General features: G+C 36.6%; 1 protein-coding gene across 3 annotated transcripts in view; it reads right to left on the bottom strand.

Moving 5' to 3' along the window:
* Positions 1 to 13,609: 13,609 nt before the first annotated feature.
* Positions 13,610 to 26,851, bottom strand: part of LOC137284865 (calcium-dependent protein kinase C-like) — a 136,434-nt gene continuing 123,192 nt past the window's right edge. Inside the window, exon 16 of one of the 3 annotated variants that reach the window (XM_067816887.1) lies at positions 13,610 to 13,779. In XM_067816887.1, coding sequence (XP_067672988.1) covers positions 13,627 to 13,779 — 153 coding nt within the window. In that variant the 3' untranslated portion in view covers positions 13,610 to 13,626. Of the gene's footprint in view, positions 13,780 to 21,020; positions 21,174 to 21,562; positions 23,129 to 26,851 lie in introns of those variants that run through there. The other 2 variants (XM_067816888.1, XM_067816885.1) reach the window with 2 other exon arrangements.

Raw genomic sequence — 26,851 nt, 5'->3', positions numbered from 1 at the left:
TCGTATACATGGCATAGTACACAGAGCAATGGAACAGCTTGATTAAACTTCATTGCGACGACCTCAGCCAATTCCTAGTCACAAACCATCACCATTTACTCATTTCGTGAACACCTGGTGTCAACACTGATCCATTCACAAAATGTTCGCCACTATTTTGCCTTTTGTCCCTAATGGAAAAATATGTTGCCACAATTAACGACACTAATAACGACACTGTTTCTTGACGTGCTATATTACTGAACAGTGTTTTGTTTACGACAATTATAACCACATCGGTCCCGTTTACCTCTCACACCATCTCCCAATATATTAGTGCCCTCATCATTTGGAAGAGGTCGCCCACATAATTACATTGATGAGACGAAAAAAATGTCTCTTTAAATGTCGATTAGATTGTTTGCTTGTTTCTTTTAACGCAATATTCCAGTTATAGGATGGTGGTCTGTAAATAATCAATTTTTTTCTCTAAACAATCCAAGGATCAACATCATGATCATCTATCTGGGATAGCGAGTCTGACTACCCGATACCGTTAGTCACCTCCTACGATAAACATGGGTTTGCAGTAACTTGCAAAAGACCTATTCTAACCCGGATCTCCGCGGACCAGATATCGTTTAATGGAACTAATTTTTTACTATACTGAACATATTTTAAACAAATCTCTTTATAGATAATAACTGTTTTCGACTGAAGTAAAACATCAGTCGCTAAAATGTAGGCTGAGAGGAGACTTCGCTTTGATGACTTAAATCAGCCGTTAAACAGCGATAACAGGCGATAAAGCGATAAGCCGAGGCGAGGAAGTGATGACACGAAACGAGAGTTTATGAATCAACATGGCTTTCTCGTTTTGTTTATTATCTCGAGATATTGCTTTCTCGCCTGGAGTTATCGCTGCCCCAAGGCCATTACTGAAGCTGATACAGCGATGTACCCGTCAGACCATCATTGCCTCCGGGCGTGTCAAAGAACAGATAAGTACGCTCCGAAGAAAACCTTTTGGATCATTCACTGGCCGTATACACCAAGATAATCACGACGTTACATAATGTGTGCATTTAGAAGTTTTGGTTTTGTTGGATGGTCAGTGTGGATGCCCAGTATCTCCGATTTGTCTTCTCTGGAAACTTCAGGAGACAATTACTTTCATATTCGACTTATTTCACCTGAAGCTCTTGGACCTTCTCCTTGTTGACAGCAATTCAAGCGAGCTCATTGACATTTTAGAATTTACAATCTAGTCATGTTTTGTTAATGTAGAGGCCCTCTTTGATTTATCCCCCATTTTACATTATTGTGGGTATTGTGTGACATGTCATTTAATCCCATGTTTTTGATGAGACAGTTAATGTATGGGTGTTCAATGTAATTATTTCAGGCCTTGTCAGTGTAGAGAACTAAACCTTTTTATTATTTTAGGCCTTGCCAGTGTAGAGAACTAAACCTGTTACTATTGTAGGCCTTGTCAGAGTAGAGAACTAAAGCTTTTTATTATTTTAGGCCATGTTAATGTAGAGAACTAAACTTTTTCAGGAAAGACAATCAACCATTGGATGATAGCTGCCTGGGGCAAAACAGACTTCTTCCAGTTCCTTTTTCAGATATTGCACACTTCATGTGCCATGATTACTCTTAACACAGTGCACAGTGGTTCCTCTTGTCTGTCTCTTATTTTGTTTTGCTATGGGTGGGCATCAACCATTTGAAAGTTGTAATCCCAATTGCTAGATTGAGTGAGTTCAGTTTTACGCCGCACTCGGCAATATTCCAGCTATATGGCGGCGGTTTGTAAATAATCGAGTCTGCACCAGACAATCCAGTGATCAACAACATGAGCATCGATCTGCGCAACTGGGAACCGATGACATGTGTCAACCAAGTCAGCAAGCCTGACCACCCACACCCCGTTAGTCGCCTGTTACGACAAGAATAGTCGCCTTTTATGGCAAACATGGCTTTTTGAAAGGCCTATACTACCCCGCACCTTCACATGGTACCCAATTGGTAGAGGGATGGTCATATGATCTTTTGGTTCGTATTTTAAGGTTGCTGTTTTCAAGAACAGAGAAGTAGTGATCTGTCATTGTATGACAAGTTGGCATTAGTCTTGGCAATCTGAAAAAGCGGCCCTCACATCATGAGGTGCTATGTCCACCTTCTGTAGCACCTGCATGAAACTGAAAATCATGCAAGGAATTGTGTTTGGAGTCGAGAAAATTTAACTTGCATTAGGAAATATACTAATTGACAACTTCCTATGACGGTTTCTTGTTCTTACTTCTGAGCCATGCTGTGGGTTCATTTCGTATTTCCATCCTTCAAAATGTCAAGATTCCGAACCTGCAGTGGGTTGTCAAGGATGTGGACCTGCTCCTCAGCAAAATGTACTGCAGGTGTTTGAAGTCTAAGAGTATAACCTGGCATTATGTTTTAGGGCCCGACTCATTAGTTCCCGAAAGAGGGACCAGTAAGAGTAAGAAAGAGGTGAGGTGAAGTTAAATGGGGTTTAATGAAGTGAAATATTTCGCTTACATGACATACATGTGTGTGTGTGTGTGTGTGTGTGTGTGTGTGTGTGTGTCTGATTGTACTAGCCAAGACTTGAGTTGGTTTTATAGTGCTAGCTCACCGAGATACTATGCCACATAAATACCCCACTCAGACATATCATACTGACTCCTGACCGACCAGTTCGTGTTTTACCCATCAATATTGAGAGCCCGACAGGGAACAACAACTGCCATATTTAAACATCTCATGGAAGTAAGAAAGAACAAACAACAGGTGTAAATAGGACAGGCAATCCGTTTATTTAGTCAATATAAGGAGACACAACATTTGTCTAGCAGGTGAAATGCTAGGAATGGCATTGTAGTCTAGTTGTATACATCTGGAGCATCATGCCAAGAGACAAAGCATTCGAAACGCTGTAAGGTAGAAATCTGGAATAAATCAACTCTGTAATATAAAGAAACCTCTTGATAGCACTCCCCCCTATCCCCTGCACTAGGTGTGCACATCCCTCCCTCACAGACACTGTGGGTCCAACAACATACATTACCAGTCATGAAGGTCTCGGATAGACTAACGTACACTGGCAGTTGAGCATTATATATTAAAATATCCACATGCATTTTAAAAATTTATTCCCCTTTGAGCCTGAGTTGTATACTGTTGAGGATTCAGGTACGTGATACACATTTTGGATGTGTAAACAAACAGATAAACATAAATACTCTGCTGAATTCCATTGTATATGAATACTGAGGTGTTGCTGTGAGTCTGTGTATTGAGACTACAAGAAGTATACCTGATAATGTAGCACAATTGTTTAGCTTGGCTTATGATCTGCCTACCATAAATTAAGAAGATCCAGAAAACATAAATATTCAAAACCATGGATTGTAAGGTTTGCTTTGAGAAAACAGATAATCCAAGGCATTTTACCATCATACGTGTAACTGACATCTTTCCATGATAAATTGTCATGTTCATTTATCAGCTTACCAAGTAAATGGGAAATCGAAGTTGATTAATAAAACCTGTGTAAAATGGATTTATTTTCCTATTTTTAGACCTACAAAGAACAATTTTCAATTTCATTTTCCCAATTCCATCCAGTTACCTACCCAAAATGGATTACACAAATACATGTAAAAAAATATTAGCCTAAAATTGTAACAAAAAATTAATTAAATTAATTTGATTCTGTAAGTAGTTGTATGTTTAATGTATCCCAGGTCCTCATGCACTGTTTCTGTCAGTCTGCATAAGATATAACAATAAGGTGCATATAAGACACTAAAACACTACAATGTCCCTCAGAACTGGGGCTACAGAAGCTTGGATCCATAGCACGGTTTCTCCCAGCCAGAGATTCACAATGCTCATATATACAAGGGTACACTGAGTAGGCTCTGTGGTGCCGCTATGTTAACAAGGAAAAGATAAAAAGAAAGAAAAAGAAAGACTCTCTGAACAAAATGCCACAATGGTTCTCACAGCACAATTCATGAAATAAGGACATATATAAATATATATACAAGTTATTATGATCTTATATTCATTTGATAAACAATGATCTTGAAGGTATATAATAAAAATTTTGAAAAGTTTATGTATAGTTAATAACTATGATGACAGTTCGGTGAACACAATTTTTCTTTGAATGTTTTCTGTTGCATACAGAATTATATGCATGTATTCACAAAGAATAGTCATGGGCACTGATAGTCAATTCATGTGTATGAGTTATTTCAACTGCTTGTACCATCCGTCAATCATCTGTCAATCATCAAAGTGGTCTATTCTCAAGCCATGGCTTTCTATAAGAACCTACCTGGCAAGATTACATTCCACACTATATACCTATTTTAAAGAGAAAAAAATCTGTATAACTACTTTTACAGAGAAAATAAATTATGCAATTGTTTTTTTGTAAAATAGCAATGAAAGAAAATGCCAACAAAACAATTTTGTCAGTATGGGTACTTTCATTATGCACAACTGTTTCAATCGTTGCTTCGCTACAATATCTCATCCAGTCTTAGAAACATATTTTCAAGAAAGCTCCAGAAAACTAATTGGAACCTTATTTCATTAGGCCTCAGAACTGAGTGTGAGTTCTTGAATGAAACAAAAATATTTACAGTGTTTTCAAATTCTGTGAGCTTTAAAAGTTCCTGTATGTACCAAAAATGAAGTATATGACACTGGTTCAGAATTATAGTACTCCAATATTACCAGTTCTTGTGAAAGATAAATACCATCACTGGAGTTGTACTTGTCCCCAAGCAGCACAGAGAGTGGGTGAGAGAGTGGGTGAGAGAGTGGGTGAGAGACTGGGGTTATATGCTGATATCAGCAATACTCCAGCAATATCCCTGAAGGGGACACCAGAAAAGGGTTTCCAAGACTGTACTCTTGTGGGGAATCGAACCTGGGTCTTTGACGTGACAGTTAAATACTTTACCAACCATGCTACCCCACCACCCCACCGTGGACTAGTGTTAATGAGGCTTTTCCTGATAAATGCCAGCTTGTTCCACATACCCAGTCAACACAGTGAAAATCATTCATCACTTCACAAGTTTTATACTTGTTATACCAGGTTATTCAAAACTGAAAATAAATTCCAGTCATTCAAAGAACTTAAATCATATCCGATCAAAATTCGTACATTTTCTAGAGAGAGCACTTTTTTCCTAACACATCAAAATTAATAGGATGCAGTTACTGCATACATGATATGTTTTCCTCTCCTACAAGACCCAAATATGCTAAATTTGTTTCATATTTTGCAAGCAGTTCCTGGAAAAGTACTCATAAATGCCACAACTTTCAGTGCTTTTATCATTCCACGGTATTCTGTTCCTAGGGAAAAAACAGTCCTAGCCTGTAGTGCAGTGTTAGATCACTCAGTATCTGTCTGACCTACATGTGTCTATATCATGTATATTTCATGCTAGTCATGCCCAGCTACGGATGACTTGATGGCAATACATCCTCATCCCTGCTCCACTATGAGATCCAACAACAATCTGGCGTCAGCGTCCATCTGTCACTCTCACATGAAATATACACACACAAACAGCTGTTTCCGTCTCATGATCATGATAACGCTGTAAGCAATGTTGTCAATAATCAACCTATAGCAATATTTAAGACTCATGTTTGAAAATCCATATTCCAATATACTGGAATTATACTGTTATATATCATTAAGCCAGAAAGAAAACATTTTAAAAACTTATTGTTAGAGAAACAATTGAGTTGCATTTAGCAATATTTTGTTCCTGTTGCAAGTTTCAGTTATTGAATGTGAGAATGCAATGTCTATGACTTTGATGCTGTAGCAAAATCAGATCACACAACGTCAGCTGAGAGGATGGAGTAACCCACAGGCTGTATCTATCGATACATAGCATGTGCCCCAATACCACTATAGGGACAAGGTAATTCATCCACCATATTGAATACCTTGATAAACCTTGATTCACTCAAAATTCTCACTTGACATGAACAAATATGGCTATATTCTGTGACGTATGTATTCCTTTTGGCTCTGTAACTATGTGTCACCTTCATGAAGCCTCTTTCTTGTGAGAAGAAAGCTTACGTTACTTGTGTTGTACTCTGCACTGAATGCTACTGAGCTCTCCGATTGGTCCTTATTACCATCAAAACATAACGCACGTGGCAAGACTGAAAATACTGGGGAGCCCCCTGACGAGAAATGGAAACTTCTATCTTACACAAATGCAATATCAGTCAATATGTGGTCAAAACTGCCAAATAAATGGTCTTTATGAAGGTGAAATATAGCTGTACAGCCAAAAATACTTATGTTGCAGAGTATAGAGTTGTTAGTCCATGTCAAACAACAGTTTAGTGTGAATCGAGGTTTAATGAGGAATCCAATATGGCAGGTGAATTACTTTGTTCCTGTAGTAGTAAAGGGAATTATTTTATGTATCAATGACCTGTGGAGTAACCATGTCAACGCGTGTACATGGTGTCATCCTCCTATTGAGCTTATTCAGCTCCCTGCTACAGCAGCAGCAGATCTTTGCCAAATAGTACCATCCTTCCTCTCATCCTTCATCTTACTGCAGCAGCAGCAGATCTTTGCCAAATATTACCATCCTTCCTCTCATCCTTCATCTTACTGCAGCAGCAGATCTTTGCCAAATATTACCATCCTTCCTCTCATCCTTCATCTTACTGCAGCAGCAGCAGATCTTTGCCAAATATTACCATCCTTCCTCTCATCCTTCATCTTACTGCAGCAGCAGCTGCAGCAGCATCACCAGCACATGCTTCATCCTTACTACAACTGTCTCATCCAAAACGTCAATCTGTCGCGTCAGAACCATTAATATTTTTCCGATATCAACCTGACAAGGTTGCCTTAACTATTCATCACATCCAGATTCTGCAATCACTGTTACAGCAGCACCAGTGTTGTCTTCATCAAGTGAGACCCGATTCCCACTGATGATGCAGAAATTGTCCAAACCAATACCTCTGGTAACCACAACAACACATAGTGATAGAGCAACAACTGACCCATTGACAAACATTTGAAAGCATCGGTTCTTAAGCCTTAGTAGCTCTGATGTATCACAGTATATTTCAGATGAACAGGGTCTCATTAGGTGTAAATGATATTTTATGCATATTTTACATAAATTTGGAATCATTATTTCTGAGTTTTGCAATAATTTTTAGTACCCAAAATATATGTTTAATGCCATGTCTCACAATGGCATTCTTATAGCCCTGTTATGGCATCCCCATAGCTCGGTTATGGCATCCTGTGTTCTGGTGTCAATTTGTCACTATATAGGTTGTTGATGTCATCTTGTCATTCAGCTGTGTCATGATCAGTTACATAGGTCAATCATATCTGTCAGTCAAGTCAGTCTGGATCATATTGTTGCCAAGATGAAGTCGAATGCTGCATAGCGAGGGGTCGGGCAGAGATAGCAGATATTGGTCTCAAGGTCATCCACGGCTGATGGCATGACAGAGCATGTCTATGCATCTGAAATCAACACTTCCTTGTGCACCAAAGACAGGCAAAATACCAGGAAACTGACCCACTTTTATAAACCCGGAGAAAATCCCAACTTCCTTGTCTAAATAAACATTTCACTAATTCATAGCCAATGTAGAGCAAATATTTCTGAACCAGAAAATAATCAAAATGTAATTTTGAAATTAACTACACTCAAAATATGAACACGTAAAAATTAATGAATCTCGAAATTCATTTCTCATGAGTTACAGTCTTCTTTCTATTTACGCGTAATGAACGTCTTGAAGGAAACAGCATATTGACCAGTGGACAGTTTGAGAAATTTCATCCAATTTCGGAATAGAGAATGAAATGATATCAGATGTTTGAGAAGCCATGAATCTACACCTAAAATTTGATTACATACTAGTAATAACACCTCATACTTACCAGAGTTTGTCTCACAGCCAATAATAAACTACTCAAAAGAAATCAAGGAACACTCTTTCTCATTACTAAAATGAACTGACAAGTTATGACAGTTCATACATAGTATGATGAACTTATAAATCAATGTTCCATACTTTAATGAGTAATATGTAACCTTCAAGATGTTTCCATTTCTTGAATGATAGATTCTAAAGAAAACAAATTTTATTTAAAAGACATCAACAAGTTGTAATGAGGATCTAAAGCGAAATATACATGCCACGGACACTGTTATGAAATTGATCTGAAAACAGAGAGACTAAAACTGACTTCTTGGGTAAGTATACAAAAGTAGACTTGGCAGTGAGGATGGGGCAACACAATAACATCTGTAATATTTCCAGTCCAGTGAATGAAGTAGTACACATAATATAACATAAAACCAACTGATAATGACTCACTTTAGCCTTGGCGATATTGACGAGATATTCACAGAATACAGACAGCTTGTGTTAATGTTCATGTCACACTTTCGAACTAATTAAAGGTGCAGTCAGAATTGTTTTAGTGTTATTTGATCTGGGCGAAAAAGTCACCATATATCACTATTCTGAGCTTAGATTAAGGAATGCTTTTAGCATTACATCATACATACTTTGCAGGCACTAATATCCTTACCCAAGATAGTGTGGTCTGAAAAAAAAAAAAAAATCATTTCTGAACTTGCGTCTATAAGTGTTGAAGGTAAAAAAGTGATGACATGTCTCTGGTCAGTTGTGGAATGGAAGAATGCTTGAGCGATTAAGGGTGAAAATTTTAACAAAAATCAACAGGTTAACAAACATCACATGCTTCGAGGGAGACCCACACATAATAAAACATTTTACAACAAAATTAATTATCTGATCTTGAAATCACTTACTGTGGAGAATTGTTTCTGACTAATTATAAAATCAACAGGTTAACAACCTTCACACACTTTAAGGGAGACCCCAACATCATAAGACATATTATAATAAGAAATCATTATCTGATCAAGAAATCAGTCATCAGATACTATGGAGAATTGTTTCTGATAAATTATACCAGAGACCACATAATATATGGTCTCTGATTATACAAGGTTGTTCAAACTAACATTACAGCTTATCTGTTCGAATGTTAAGTTTTAAAGATGTTATTATGACATAAGTACTAGTTTCAAGAATTAAAAAGAATTAAACAGTCCAAAGTTTAAGTGTATGAAAGACACAGAAATCTGTTTCTGTCTCGGTCTGGGCAAAACTGACAAACACTTCATTTAATATAGCTCAGCAAATTGCAATTTACATGACGATAAATTCCTATCACAGGCACGTAGAGAATATCAACATATCAAGGTCTTTTGGTATGATATTTAAGTAGTACAGTTAGAGGGACACGGATCAACCCTGATTACCATATTATATAATCAAAAATATACAAGGACTAAGAGTGAAAACAGTTTGAGTAACTTGCACAACAACTGTCAGAATGCATCACAACCAGTGGGGGGAGCTCGTCTTTATATCATTTATTCTTTAAAAAGTGCATAATTATGCATCCTAATTTCACATGTTTTCAATTGTGGGTTTAAGTATTTTTATTAAATTGAACTACAGAAATAATTTACGCCCATACCAAAGACAAAATAACAGAAAAATATTAAAAATTCAAAGCACTACATCTAAAATCTACAATGACACACATCGCAAGGAAACAATAAGCAACATGCCATAGTTGAGAAAATCTTTGATTGAAAACAATCATAAGATCTTATTCAGTTTTGTCAAGTACATTCTTGTAAGTGCCAAAACATGACTTTATGCACCTTGTAGTATGTCATACATGGAAATAAACAAACTCTGCACAGGGCAAATGCAGACACTATAAACGAGGATAAACGTCAATCTGTTGGAGGCTATTTTCCCCACAACCATGTACATCATAAAAGTGTTCCAGATATCAAGATGTCCATTTGATTCATAATACATTCACATCTGTATAACGGTAATGTTAAATCCTTTAACTAAGGAATATTTCACATTTAGCAATGTTAGATAAAGACATTTTTGCTTTTGTAAATAAATAACATTTTATAAGCATGAAAAACAATTTGATTTGCTAAAATAATCAAACTCTTTTGAGAATTCAACCTCACATGAATGTAAAATACTCTACAAAATACAGGTAAATATAAACAAAATTGCACAAAATATAAACTGAACACAAAAGAAAATTGTAACAAGCTTCAGATAATTTCATCACAACAAAAAGTCGTTGAAATATCATACAGCATTATAGATAGACACCTTTTGAAATAAGTAACAAGTTAAACACTACCTGTACCAAGACATAATCCAGTGGCATTTCTAAACTTCACGTAATATATCACTAAGACTGAAATGTCATTGAGGTCCTAATTAACCCTCAATAATATCACAAGCTCTTTGACTAATGTCTTCTTTTAGCCACTGTTTTCTTGTTCATTTTAACTTGATTTCACAATATATTCCTTAATTATCACAAACATATTGTTTATGTTCTAAAGGAAATCACATTTGCTATGATAATTCAAAACATAATACAGAATATTGATCACAGTAGTGTCGCACACTTCTCAGAATATTGATCACAGTAGTGTCACACACTTCTCGTATTCTTCAATTTAAATGCAAGAGCTGTTAGCCAAGAAAATAAAATTAGAGTACTAATTTATAAATCCTACATGTGAAACAATTTATCTGTACACAGAACCACCACAGTGGCAGTGCATAACCAGTCTCAGCACTGCTCCGTGAAGTTTGACAATAAGATCGATATTCCTGTATTTGCCAAAGGGGTTTGTGCTATACTTCAGTTATTGTACTGTGTCTACCATAGTAAGAGTTGGGTAAGAGGCAACACTAAATAGCTTATCTGTTATGCACATGTTTGAATCCTGCTGTTCATGGAAATACCAAATTTGGTATTTTAAGAATACAACTACTGCTAGTGCTAGGATGGTTATCCTAAAAAAAACCCTGGCAAATCAGTTCGAAGGTTACCACATGAAATGAACACTATAAATTAGGATATGTAAGTGACACCTAAATAAATCACATTTCCGGCATATTGCCTACACTTAATTTCAGTTCCTTGATCCTGTAAGAGAAGCATGCACGTTATCGAGACACATCTTGTCAATTTCAATAGTGTGTAAACAATATGTGTGACCAATTGAGACAAATCACTGATCCTCAAATCGGCTAAAAGTCTTACCTGGTCTCAATCTACACAATACATAATAATAATAATAATAAAGATTCTCATGCACCAATTCCATATTAAAATTATGAAAGTGAACAATTATGACAATGAAATCTACAAGGCATGCCTATGGGTGTTACTGAAATAGAAAACAGATACTTAGCAACTGTCATACACAAGATGTCAGTAATACAAGTGAACAAGCAAATTGATCATCATGGGATTTTATTAATCTGTTGACGGATCTTGAAGTCATAATACTGATGAGAGAAGTATACAACAAACCCACATGGAATATATTTTCAACATCGGATCCTTGAATGACTGGACTGAGTGGTATCTAAGCTGCACATATTAACACTGCCAAGACCCTACTGAAATATAACACTGCCAAGACCCTACTGAAATATAACACTGCCAAGACCCTACTGAAATATAACACTGCCAAGACCCTACTGAAATATAACACTGCCAAGACCCTACTGAAATATAACACTGCCTACCCAAGACCCCACTGCCCAACTCTGAGCGCATTATAAATATAACAATGCCTAGCTATGGCCCTCCTGTAAACATAGCACTGCCTAGAGAAGTCCCTGCTGCTTGGTCAAGAACCCACTGTATATATAACACTGCCTAGCCCAGACCCCACTATAACACTGCCTGACTCTATATTATAAACATAACACTGTCTAGCCCAGATTCCCTATGTTGAGAAAACATAATCCTCCATGTTAAACATAAAGCTTTCTAAACTCCGAAGCTAAATCTGTCTCCATGATGTATCAATTAACTGCCAAACACAATCCCCTCAACAGGTGATGCTCAATAGCTCAGTATGTATCATAGTGCCTGTTTCAGCAACACACTGTCAACCAATCTGACTAAATCACCTTGCTGTCACATAAATCACCAGTGATAATCCCTCTTGGGCCATGCTGCAGATCAAACCTGCTGAATAAGCTCCTGTTGCACAAATTGATGCTGCTGAACTGAAGACCACAGCTGATGCTGAATCCTTGTTGCCTACCATCAGGAATACCTACTACCCAGGCCAGGTAGTCTGTGTTTCTTTATGAATGGTGACGACTTCAAGCAGAACATCTGAGAGCCATCATAGTTCATGTTTACTTTCAAAGCCAAAGCCAGTAAAAGAAACTGGACTTTCTGTAGACTTATAACAGCACAAGCACCTTGTTTGGTTTAAAATTTGCAAAAATACAAACATTTCTTGAAAAATATCATCTTGCAATGATCTTAACAGGAAGAATATTAAGAACATAGTGTTCTTTTACACATATTGTTGTGATGCTATTCAAATTCTGATGCAATCTGTTTTTGATTCCATACTGAACTCAATGGGATTCAAAAAGGTCATAATGCTTAAAACATATGTCAAAACATATTGATCAAATAACCAGATAATAAAATTCCATTTACAGCTTGTAGATGCAAGATTGTGAGAAACAATATACTTTGCCTTAAAGGCAGCATCTCTCCGGATCATGGAAATGTTTAAAATTGAATATAATTACGTCTATCAAAGGCCAACCCCAATGATGTGAGTACTTATGTTTCAACCAATATTCTCTTGACTTTTACCTTTCACTCTTCCTACAGCATAATAAATCTAAAATCATAATTAGAGATTTAATACACATATTAAACTGAAATGCTGGCCAATCACAAGACAGTATATGTCAGACAGGTAGTGTACAGATTATATTTATCAGTACAGATGGAACATAAATGATAGGACATAGACATAAATTTTGGCAAGATTTTTTGTGTATGTATATGTATGTTACTTATTATTTTCAAATATGTACTTTCGTTACCAGGCTGAATATCACTGAAAACAGAAATATAACACAAATACTTAAACCTTGAACATAAAAGTCATATCCTGACTAATTTGCATGTGACTTATATACTGTTTGTACAAGAGTACTGTACAGAAATACATCAACGAAGTAGACCCAGGGATGCGCACCTACACACAGAAATGAAAAACCTGTCAAACACTTGGAAAGGTTTTGTCACCAGTAAATACACTAAAGATAATACTTTAACAGACTGAAATAATTGTACACTGTATGCAACTTATAAATGACAAACAATCCTACATAGTCCTATTTTCTCAATGTAGCTCATCACGTGATGGTATCCCATGAGCCTCAGTTGACAACTGTTTCAGCAAAACTTGCCAGTATCAGGTCACAGTCACTCACATCTGCCAATCATCTTCGCAGAAGAGCCGGTCACAAGTGATTGGCAGTAACGACAGCCACAATGGGCACAGTGGCAGAGCACTCTCAATTGTCAAAACCCATGGTGGCCATCTTGTTTTTCTTCACAATATGGCCGTTGAAGAGAGCATTATTTCTGTTTCTTGTGCTGGAGAGTTACACATTGACCACAAACTCGGGGTTGACGTATGAGAAGCCCTGGAACTCTGTCTGGTCCAGGTTCATGATAAACAACTTGTCTGTGGGCGTCAACTTAGGTGGTTCGGATGTAAATTCACGATCAAAGTTGCTGACATCTTTACGGCTTTTCTGAAAAAGATGCAGACAAAATTTAGGTTATCGAACTACAAAAATATATAGATTTCATCTTTGCACAAACTTTCATTCCATATAGATTAACTTAACTGAGACCAGTTTTGTTTGAATTTTTTCATCTTCAAAGCAAATCAAAGAAATATTGATATATTGGTTACAATATGTAATGTTTATTCTATATATGTAAACCAAAATATATAAATTTCTCCCTTGAACTCTTCAACAAGCACTTACCTGGCTTTAACACAGATGACACAGATATTTGTTGAGTTACACATGGAGCACTAGCACCACACACAAAACTTCATTAAGTCCCTTGCCTTCATACAGAAAGGAAGACAACTGCTTAGTCCCTAAATAAATAATTTTGATGCCATCAAATAAACCGATTTTATATTGAAACGGAAACGTAGTGAGTTGGGTGATTCAGATCTGGGAAATCTAGACTCACCACATGTATGGGCTTTAGCACTGCAGTGAGGGCTAGGCAGTAGGGAAAACACTGCGATTCATAGACTGAGAGACTAACTCTAAGACTACATGTAATGCAATTTACTGGCACTGTAACTCTCCTTGTATATGTAAGCCAGATAACAACCTGTCATCTTAACATTATCAGTGTCAAGGACATTGAGAAACATTAATCCAAGAAGGCACCTGGCCAGTACGGTCAAATCAGAGAGTATAGAGAAGAGATGCATTTGTGTAAGAGATGCACGTTATTTCAAAACTGGATTTTTCAGAATGTTAGACCAAGGTGTGATCATATATGGCTGAATGTAATTTTTATTATCAATCTGGGTTTATCACAACAGGGAACACAGTGTTTCAGGCCATGTAGGTAATCATAGTCAGGCATTCAGTGAGACAAGCTAACACTTGATCCAATGCACCTGTATTTGAAAGGAAATCAGTCAGGTGAGAGATGTTTACAAACAAGATGAAATCCATGTAAACTACTGCTCAGCAGCATCAACTTGACAATACTCAAATACACTACGTTAAAGTATGTCACATTCCTTCATATCATAGCTAGTTTTCTTGTGAGCAGTACACAATACACTGTGAGTAGTTGTGTCCAAATGAAGTGGACAGCATGGTAACTAGACGACCAAAATGTCCTATTTACATTTCAAGAAAATGTCTTCTGAACTCCGTGAGTGCTACGCCTCATTTGTTAAGTGTGACGATGAATGTATTGTTGAAACTTTCATAACAATGAAAACAAATGGAATGTAGTTTGTAACAAAAATGGCTTCTTTAATGAACATATATTTTGATGTACAAAACTTGTTTTATAAAAAAGGATTACAAGAAAACAATGAAAAGGAACATTAGACGAGCACATTGATGTGGAATCAACACGGCGGTTTGGCAGGCCACCCCACCACCAGACGTGATTACCTCAAGGATATTCATTGAGCTATTTCTAATACACTGCACAATGGCACTTACTGAGCACGATGTTCAAGCTATATCACTGCTGAGGATAAAATACCTGATTTCACACTCTGAACCAATGAGGGGGATCAAACCCAGACTTTCGGTGTGACAAACGTTAACAACTAATCCATGCCACCACCCTGGGTATATCAAATAGATAATTCTTGTATCAAACTTTCACTGGCTTCAAGTGCAGGTGAGCAACAGTGTCCAAAGCACCACCGGAGAGTACCCGAGTTGGGGGAAGCTGACATGAGCCAGATCTGCTCTTAAGGCAAGGTCAATTCTTCATGTTACGAAGGTTGTCCTACTGGGCCCCGTTTCACAAAACTCTCGTAAGCCTAAGGTCTCGTAACTTTTCCCGTAGCCTTTGCACCTCCTATGTTACAGTATGCCAGGTACAAATGCTACGAGAAAAGTTACGAGACCTTAGGCTTACGAGAGTTTTGTGAAACGGGGCCCTGGCCTGTAGTGATTAGCATGGTAAACGGTTGTCTGAACGTTGTGCCATGTTACCCACAGACAGCTATGTGCATGTGGATGTAAGATATCACCACAATGCATTCAGGAAACGCCGCACAGTTACATCATCTGAGGCACATTCTCACCAATACTGTAAGTCTCAGCAATACCACCGTATTGACCTTCACCTTTCCCACATAATCCCCTGAGACCACCTCATGACTTCTCATACTACAATCCGCTTGTATTCAAATGACAACACTGAATGATTCAGTAACTTGAAACAGGGATAAGCACACATGGTCCTGAAACCTCTGTACCCGACCAGATCTGACATTTTATGAGTAAACCTCTCTTTCAAGCAAAGAAAAGATCACCCACATCCAACAGAGTGATGTTAGTGTTACGACTGTCATAGGTTCATATTTAAAGTGTAAGAGATTTAACAACTTTTGCCCTATGACAAGGTTCAAAACAAAGTCTAAAGAGTCAGTTTAAGTACTGACAGCACTAAGTGAGTGTGTGAGTGAGGGAGTATAGTTTTATGCTACTTCACCATTATTCCAACAATATCACAGCGGGAAACACCGAACTTGGGCATCACACATTGTATCCATGTGAGGAATCGAACCCACGTTTTTGTGTGGTGGTTGAATGCTGTAACCAGTGGGTTAAACTACTGCGATCTATGACATGAAGGACTCTTTAGTTCAAATTTCATTGCATGTGGAAATTCCATCAATAACACCTGCTATGAAATTCATAAATCATAACCACTGGTTAAAAGTTACGAAAATAATTTCTTAAATATGATGTTGGACAAGCAAGAAATGCTTAAATCTAGGGTAAGATTTTGAGTTAAAATACGAAGGATGTGTCATGGGCAGAAATCTTTCCTCATAAGAGTGAGTGAGTGAGTGAGTGAGTGAGTGAGTGAGTGAGTGAGTGAGTGAGCAACTATGGTATTACATCATTTTAAGCAATATTTCAGCAATATCACAACATGGAACATGAGAATGGGTATTCGAAAGCATGCCTTCGACATGAAGAAGGAATGTTTTACCCATAATCAACACCACTTGAGGTGATGCATGTAAGCTAGAGTTCAAATCCTCATTGTGAGATGAGCAGTGATCTTGTCTGCTTAAAAGAGAGATTTTGACAGGACTGTCAAATATATCTGACAATATGAGTTTCAACATATGAGCAATGAACAGGTCTGTATCTGGTGCCTGGACGAAGACACTGTGACAAAGTACAAATATGACATCTGCACTCAGACAATACATGTGGAGGTAAAGTCAGTCTCGGATATTCATTAACTATATAAACTGTTCTCCTAACTGCTAATGATTATGATAATCATTAGGAAGTGTTTCAAAATTTATCAGTTATTTGGCCATTACCAATCCATTCCATAACACAAGAAAAACTAAAATTACTACATATTAACATATATATATCGAACAATTATTAGAATTTCAAACTTATGGAAATAATTACAAATCCGTATGTACAGGAGACACTGGGGTTCAAAAGCTGAATTTAATCAAAATGTAGATTGATATTTATGCTGACATTTGTGCACAAATCTGAGACATAAAACATAATATTAATATTTGAGGACTGAGTAAGATCTGAGAAACAAAGAAGACTGAGTGCCTACTGGCCATAGCAAAAGGTTATAATAATATATTCCACACGACTATGTACCTTACAGAATACTGTACCAATAACATGAAAAAAGTTTTGACACACAGGGTTGCAATACGGATAATAATCAGAAAAAACATGGCATAGACTTCAGAAAATCATACCTTTATATTTGTAATAAACTTAGATTATGCATTATTGTAGATGTAAGTATACCTTTACATTTATAACATCGAGTGTCATTTGTCATAACAATGTTATTATGCACGGTTTGCTTCACTTTGAGACATGCAATAAAATCTGATATAACATTACACGCTCCTGTTAATTCAGCAAACTTGTAATTATCAGACTGCAACTTGTCAAGAGCAAGAAATGTCAGCAAAAGCATGGGCTAAGAGCAAGCTGGCAAGCAGAGGACAGGAAGTATGGATGAACATGAAAATCTTCTCCTGCAGGGGTAAGCAATAAACTGGCTGAACAAGCCATGGAAAATGCGAACTGGTAATGAAACAAGCCTCCTGACCCAATACGGTGTTCACACACACCATTCTACACCTACATAACAAGACATCATGTCTGGTATAGATTATCACAGAATGCCTATTGACTTGACTGGCTGGTGAACCTCCAGTCTGTATATTCAAGGAAATATCAACATTGTAATGTATAGCTTAGGCACGGCCACTGGTTTGTGAGCCTCCAGCCTCTATATTCAAGAAAATATCAACATTACAATGTATAGCTTGGGCGTGGTCAGTTGACTGTAAAATACTGACAACACCACAACAAATTCAGTACCTTCTTGATCACCTCAAACTGGATGAAGGGATAAGACAGATCGGGAAGATACTTGGTCACTATGGACTTTGAGAAAACAAAAATGAGACATTTATTCCATGAAATAATTATTGTTCTTTACCATAAATGTCATTTTCATGGTAACATATTGTACATACCTTGGGTTCAAGTTTCCTTGGCAGATAATACCAAAATGTGTTTTAGTTGTGCACACATGATATATCACTAATGCGTTCTGTTTGCCACAGCTGGTCAGTTCCTACAAGGTGTTCCTTATACAGTGGGTGGCCAATCTCATCACAGGTTTGAGTAGTATTTGAAATCTAGTGAAAATTTTTACACAGAAACAAATTTGTCACAAAAAAGAGACAAACAGTTAAAACCCAATCTGACTATAAACACACTGAAGCACCCGTAAAAGTAAAGAGAACCTCAAGGGAGGCTACTCTTGATTGCATAGTCCAAAGATGGTCAATGAGGAGAGATCAAAGAGAAAATGTAATTACCTCTGTAAAATGGTTTTTTTGGTGTCAATGAAAGACACGGCCTTGACTTAAATGACTAAATGTACTTCTGTACCCACAAAACTGAAGCATCTGTGAGACAGCTGCTTATTGTCTCTTTGACAGGATCAGATTGTGTAACATTGTACTAAACTGTTCTTGCCTGACCAGATATTGATTTTCAAAAGATAACAACAATCAAACAAACAAAAACCAAGTCTGTCCATTGCAAACAAAATAATTTGGTCATATAAGTATTCATGGCTGTACATCATATATATATATAGCCAGGCAAACTGAGCCACAACCAATTTCAGTAATTACTAGTGACTTCCCTCTCAAGCATACTTAAGATGATGTGCAGATATTAAGCACCAAAATGATGAATATTACAGAACAAATAACACTTATCTGCCATCACACAGATTTGAACTTTTTAAAAGAATTCTTTTCCACTCAAACAACATGATTGTCTGTTATAAATGACGACTTGGTGTGATAAGCATTACTGTATCTTATGTTCACTGCCATTCCTTTATTTCAACTATAAATTTTAATGAATGAGCAGAAACCTGACCAAGCCAAGTCCTTCCAGCATCTCAAGTTTTCACAAATTGCAAACCTTCCATGATTCATATCAGTGACAGAAAGTAAAGGATTTTGTGTCCCAATTCCAATTTCAACCAGGTTTAAAAAAAGCATTTTTCCAGCAGGGATATACATGAAAGTTCACCTCACAGTTTATATGAGTTTACGTATTACAACATAATGGTAATTAATGTACCTCTCTTAACATGAAACAGGTTCATTATTCTTTGAAATCTTTGTAAAAAGTTGGGTTATTAGATTTGATTTGGATTTCACATTTTCTTCTAGTTACTCCCTTGGGTTGTGTGCTACATTCCTTTAGAAAGATGACAGTTCAAGCATCCTAAATCTTGATATGTCTCACAGAGTTATCTCCCTTCATAATAGTCATGATTTTCCGATCAGCAATCCTGTTGGCATTGGCACTTCAGAATTCATAACATTTATCTTAAGGGACATTTGATTTCTTACCATATGTTGTTGTCAAGTCACCTTCATAATGACAAAAACTACTGCTAGCTAATGTTTTAAACACAGTGAAGTAATGCTTTGACTAAAAATACGAATGTATTAAAATATTCCACTTAAATGAGCTGTATCAGGAGTTACATGACCTATCTCATAGAGTTCCCGATCACAGTCAGTACGACTCACATCAAAGGGCTTGCCACTGATTAACTAGAATAACTGGTCATATAGTAGGTAAGTGCACAATGTGATTTAAAGGAATTTCAGGATTTCAACTCAAGCTTTAAAATTACTGTACATTGAGACAGTAAACAGGATCCAAAATATAAAATATTAAAGATGGAAAATAAAAGGAAGAACTACAACATTGAAAAAAAAAAAGAAGACTTGCAAGCAAAGATCACCCACACCTTGTAAAATGTGTTGTCAACATTCCTGCAATACAGTTCATTCTTCACCATGAGTTTGTATGCTAAGCACTACTACAGCGATCAGCATTCTGAAACTACCTGTGATTATATATGTATCAGAGACTGTACAGTTTGAATACAACTAAAGGATTATACTGTGTTAGAGACACATGCCTGTTATAGGGCACATTTACATATAGTTGCATGTGACAACATGGACGTTGATTTGTTATATACTTCGCAGGAAAATCCCACTATCAACTGACAAGTATAAACTGGATTTCATATCCCACTTTCAACTGACCAGATTCAACATAAACTGGATTTTACATCCCACTTTTAACTAAAAGTGTTTAAGCAAAAAAAAAAGAATATAACATCCCATTTTCGTCTAACAAGCTAGAGTTATAAACTGGGTGCTGCAACTAACTTATAACTGACTTGTTATACCAAGCAAGGTATAAAATAAAGTTTTTGTCTGACAAGATAAACTTCTGCACTGATAATGCCCTACATCTTTTTTGAGTAATAACAAAGTCATACAATGGGTACGACAGTTTTTGATATGACAAAACAGTTAGTCCAGCATCAAAGAGCATTGTTTGACACTGACTAACATAGCGACTTGTTCAATGTAACACCATCTGTATTATATAACATATGTTTTGTCCAACACACCATGCAGTTAGTCAAATGGTGGCACAGTCAATCCGAAGGAGGCCTTTGTTAATAATCGCGTGATTAGCGACTAAGGGTATGTAATTCAGTAGGACCATGATGCATTCAGTATATATGTGCTGGATCACAACACAACATTACCAATATCCCTAATGGAAAGGAGCATGACAGGATTTATAAAAAAATATAATAAAAACTTCAAAATATGTAATTCAAAATATAACAATTTTCAAAAGATAAAGGGTACTGAAGAATATGTCATTCAAAAATAGCTACATTACATTAAAAAAATATCAGAAAAGAGAAATAAAAATAGTTTCCATACTCCTTTCCATTTCTTGCCATGAAACAAAATAAAACTACCAACCGTGCCATGAAAACCCTACAGGGAAAAAAAGAGACATACAAGGTAGAAAAGAAAATGTGAAAACAAATCAAAGGAGCAAACAAAAAACAAGCAAATGGTCACTTTCTCAACAAGCAAATGGAAGGAAAAGAAAGAGAGCAAGGGGCATCAAACAGACAATGCCAGTCTTGAACAACTGGTCCTGCTAGATGCTACAGAACTTGAAAAGATGGGACTCTGGTACAAGCTCTTCTAGAACTGGCATATTCTGTTTTATGTAAAGCACAAACACTAAGGGATGCAAATGCAAGGAAAACTAATCAAACATTAGCTTAGACTTAAAAGCACGTTTCATAAAAGAGGCATGGCTTTTAAGTCAAAGATCAAACAAAGCCATCACATTTTACATTTCAAAGTTATATTACTTTTTGTGGGATTGTGTTTTATTTCTTAATAGTGTTTTAGCATTATAGCTATCCATTAAAAAAACGTTTATAGAAAAACAAAAAGGTGTTTTCTTACATAAAAAAAACCCTTTGTATATATACCGTTCAGTATTTGCTGAGGAACAAACAAGTCCTCTTTAGTCAAAGGTGTAATCCTTAGCAAATGCTGACTAGTATTGGAATTAAAGTCATGTCTCAGGATTGATGAGGATGTGACAAGCTTTGTAAACTGCAGTCTAAGAAAACTTGGTCTCAGTACTTTTTGTTACACTCCTCTACTAAGTATGACAAAACCTAGATGGAGGTTGCGTCAGGTAACCTTTGAGCGACCTATGACCGTCTAATCAAACATGAGAAGGCCGAACAGATTTAACCAATCAGACAACGGCTACTGTTTAGGGTTTGGCGTTGTTACTGACACTGATCCCTCAATAAACGAAAATCTGCATAAAACACAGGTATTTGACCTGCAGTATATATGCTTAGGGCTTTTTGATGACATGGTTACCATTAGCTAATATTTCTGCAAGCTGACATCCTTGACAAACACACTATTTTCAGTGACTGTTTACTCACTGTTGACAGTATTGTAGCATGCTCCATGTGCATTGCCCGGTAGCGATCGTATGGAAAATAACATTCAGTATCATTCGGGTACAAACCCTTCCAAGGTAAAAGTTAAAAAGGTATGTGCAAATGTCCACTTTCGCAATTTGGAAAGCTGTGTTCTGATTGGTCAATCTCAAAAGTTACCTGACGCGACCTCCTGCTAGGTTTCGTTAGACTCAGTAGTGGAGTGTGAAGAAAAGTCCTGAGACTAAGTTTACTGAGACTGTGTAAAATGCGGAGCTGTGTAATGTTATGTTCAACACAAAACAGAATCATTGAGGTGAAAGAACTATAGACATAACTAAAACATTCATTTGAGTGCAAAACTGTTACAACTGATGGGAACAAGTTTCAAAACATACCTATGCTAAACAAGCATTTTGTACAATAAAACACTTGATGGGTAAAAAAAGGGTATAAAAATATGGCTGCCACATTTTTCTCAACAAGTGGAGCCTTAACCAGCAAGGCTCACTCAGCAACTGATGGACATGTTTGGAAGATCAGAAAATGTTCATTTCTTTGTAAAAGTCACAATTATTTAAAAAAAACATACAATACAAAAGGTTTCTTCTTCCACCCCAAAGACAAAAAAGAAACTGTGAAGGTATGCACAATTTTCCAATCAATCCCACCTTGTCAAACCAGAAATGAAATTGATCATCTTGAAATGAATTGATGTAGATTTCGCAATGAAATGTTAAAGGCTTCGGCTTCAGATCACAGTTGAGTCAGTTATGGTTGAGTTTTGCACGCAATTGACAACACCGTACATACAACAGCTCATGTCTGCAGATTAAAGTAAGGATTGACGTAGGAGAAATTTCTGAATGCATCATCGTCTATATTCATGATGATGAGACTGTCGATTGGCGTCAGTTTCACAGGGATTCGCGTGAATAACTTGTCAAAGTTCTCAGCCTTCTTTGGATCATTCTGGAAGTGGGAAGTGAAAGAAAAACATAAAATATCTATAAACAAAGCGACATCCACAACATATATGTCCATAAAGTTGAAATCTACCTAAATCATAGTGTTATGTGCAATATTAATTGACTTGTCATCACATCAATCAATTATCTTCCATGTCATCATCTGAAACATTTACCTCATAAAATTAATAAACTGAAATATAATTACATAAAAATCTGAGAATGAAACTACCAAACAGCATCCATAGAAGAAATGAAATTTTCAAGTTCAACATACAATTGCTAAGTATATTTTGAAAACAAATGGTTCATGATTTGTGTGTCTTAGGCAGCAGTGTAACTTTGTTGTGTTAATGGACACATCAAATGACTACCTGGTCCTCAATCTACCTGGGAAAGATGTGCTACGAACACACACAGGTAAACACTACAACATCAAAAGCACTAACAGACATAACACAGAATACAGAAATACAATAATTCTGAGATGTTCTGCTGTCAGACCAGTCACTTTTGTTCACATCACATACAGAAAGCATTTGTACATTTAATTTTTAAATATCAGCATTTTGGAAAAAACGCCAAATTGTCATTCTTACCTGATGCTACACAGTGCTAAAGATACCATCAGGTATGGTAAAATTTTAGTCTCTATAAGCTTTGACAAAAGAGAAACAAAGGAAACTTTACAATCCCCAAACTAAGTGGCATGTACACAGGTTAGAATTTGTTTAATTTCATAAATTTGTACAAGTACAGTATTTTCTTTTCAAAACAAGGATTCCTAATGCTGATGTGTAACTCATTAAAAGCGTAACATGCATTTTCTTTGGAACAAAATATTTGTCTGAAGTGCAGAACATCTTAGGATACTAACAGAATACTACAAGATATCTGCTACGTATGATGTCTTTGTAGGCTCTAAAAATGAATAATCCTCGTCATAGACCACAAATTTGTCATATTAATATTTGGTAACTGAAAACATTATTCTAAAATTTTATTGGGATTAATTAAAGTCATTTACCCATTTGGTTGATGAAAGGGTCAGAGAAACATTTCTGGTACATTTTTTTGGCAACTGCTTGCTTAAATAGTCTGTGAGAATTTCATAGTAACTAGCATCACAACAATGACCCAATGAAAGGAACAAGCTATCGCATCAACAGATTTTGAATTCAGTGGGGGTGTCCTTCATGATCCCACTATAATCAACTTTCACAAAGGATAGTCATTCATTTCAGACACTAATTACTCCCACTGTGAGTGAGCTTAGTTTTTAAAGATCACAGCAAGGGACACCAGAAATGGGTTTCACACGTTGTACCGGTACCCATGTGGCAAACAGAACCCAGGTCCTTGGTGTGATGAGCCAATGCTTTAGCCACTTGACTATCCCACTGCCCCAGCTGTGATAAAGGACTAGATATACACAATTTTTATACATGCGACTAAATATTTAACAGTTACTTATCTTCAGCTTGATTTAGCATAGTAAATATATTACTCAGACTTAGACATATTTTATGACTTTTTGGAAAGGTCATAATCTAAAATCCTGTGAGACTCATCAGTTTGGATTGAAAGAACAAGAGTCATCAGAAGATGACATATCCCCCCGGCCCCCACGTATTTGAAAGGACAAATCATCTGACAGTTACTTGATGCTTTCTTAGATTAAGTTTAACTCGTTTCCATGGAAGTCATGAAAAATATAAATGCCATATATCTGTAAACAGCAAAGACACCATTTCAAGATTTGTCTCATATATCTGCCAAGATCTGTTGAAAGATATCAAATGGTTTTCGAGTTGTGCTCTGGAAACAAAGCTTATCCTTCCACTTTGAGACAAAGACAGAATTGTTTCCATGGAAACCAGGAAAAATAAAAATGCCAAAACATAGTAAACAGCGAACGACACCACTTTGTGGTCTGCTTCAAATATCTGCCAAGTTTTGTTGTAAGATATTTTGTTGAATAATTTTCGAGTTGTGCTCCGGAAACAAAGTCCATCCCTTCATTTTCATTTTGAGACTAAGTCCAAAACGTTTCCATGGAAACCCAGAAAATTATAAATCACAAAAATCTACAAATAGCAAAAGGCACCACGTTGGGGTCTGCCACATATGTCTACCAAGTTTTGCTGACAGATATTAGGAACTTTTTGAGATGTGCTCCAGCAACGAAACACGCCTCTCACTTTTGAGACAAAGTCCGAATAGTTTCCATGGAAACCGAGAAACTAAGAAATCACAAAAACCTGTAAATAGCAAAAGGCACCGTTTTAGCTTCTGATTGGTATATTTTCCAAGTTTTGCAGAAAAATAGAGAACGGATTTTGAGTTCTGGCCCTGGAAACAAAGCCCATCCCTCCATTTTGAGACTACATCCGAAACATTTCCATGGAAACTGATAAAATAATAAATCACAAAAACCTGTACATAGCAAAAGGCACCACTTTGGGGTCTGCAACACACATCTGCCAAGTTTTACCAACAGATATTAAGAAGTTTTTGACTTCTGGTCCGGAAACGAAACACACCTCTCACATTTGAGAGAAAGTCAAAAACGTTTCCATAGAAACCGAGAAAATAGTAAATCACAAAAACTTGTACATAGCAAAAGGCAACACTTTAGATTCTGAATGATAGCAAAAGGCACAACTATAGGTTGAGATTAATATATCTATCAAGTTTGGTCTAAAAATATTGAATGGTTTCTGAGTTATGCTCCGAAAACAAAATGATTACGGACGGACAGACGGATGAGGTGTCGACGATATCGCATATGTAATGCGAGGAGGGATAAAAAGTAATTGTCAAACATTTCTTCTGATAAACCACCACCAAAATATGGCCACAGCCATATGTAATAACATATATTTCTACTGCAGACTTCCATAAACTCCCACTGCAACAACTCAGCTGAAGAAACCTATATGGATAAAATCTAGAATTGTCATGGAAACTGGAAAACGGAAACCTGGGATTAATTCTTGAAAGCTAAACACAGTTACCTTCAAAAAAAAAGGAATCAAGTCAGTTCTATTTAAACTGTACACCAGTAAAACTACCACTAGCATCTGATGTTGAACATAACATAGATTCCCGCAATGTTTAAACAGTCTAAGCTAGCACAAGCGCCGTTAGTACTCTGACTCAAACCCTTTCCTGTGGGAATCAGTACTGACAAGGAGCCTCTCCCATCCCTACATCACAGGATCATCCTCTTGAAACAGGGACTTTCACATCTCACACAACTGATAGCTCTTAGGATCTTAAGCGATAAAACTAGTTGTACTGATGTAGTCACCGTTTAAGTCAGACTAGCAATGATATTTTTTTGGGAAATATTAAAAAATCTGTTTTCAAGTGACAATTTTTAAATCTGGTGAGATGTTTGGTGCTAAATAAGAGCTATATGATTAAAAGATGAAAACAGAATATAAACATTCATGTAAGAGCTCTTCTTCTATTCTCTCTAAAGATTGGATCCTGTAGTGTGTACGAATGGGCTTGGCTCCCCTTTCAGGGATTTCTTGAAGAAATGGCTACTACAGTCCTGTGCTTTGTGAAATACACGATCCCTCAGCCAACAAAAACAAAGTATTGAAAGTAACAGCTTATTATTGATCAGTATGAAATAATCAAACTAACGATGCATGTTGTTAAAGATTATTCTACTCCAACAGATGATCAGAGGCATCTCTCAAGACGAAATCTATTA

The sequence above is a fragment of the Haliotis asinina genome, chromosome 5, assembly GCF_037392515.1.
Source record: "Haliotis asinina isolate JCU_RB_2024 chromosome 5, JCU_Hal_asi_v2, whole genome shotgun sequence".
NCBI lineage: Eukaryota > Metazoa > Mollusca > Gastropoda > Lepetellida > Haliotidae > Haliotis > Haliotis asinina.
Note: the sequence above shows the minus strand (reverse complement) of the source record. Positions and strands in the feature narration are given on the sequence as shown.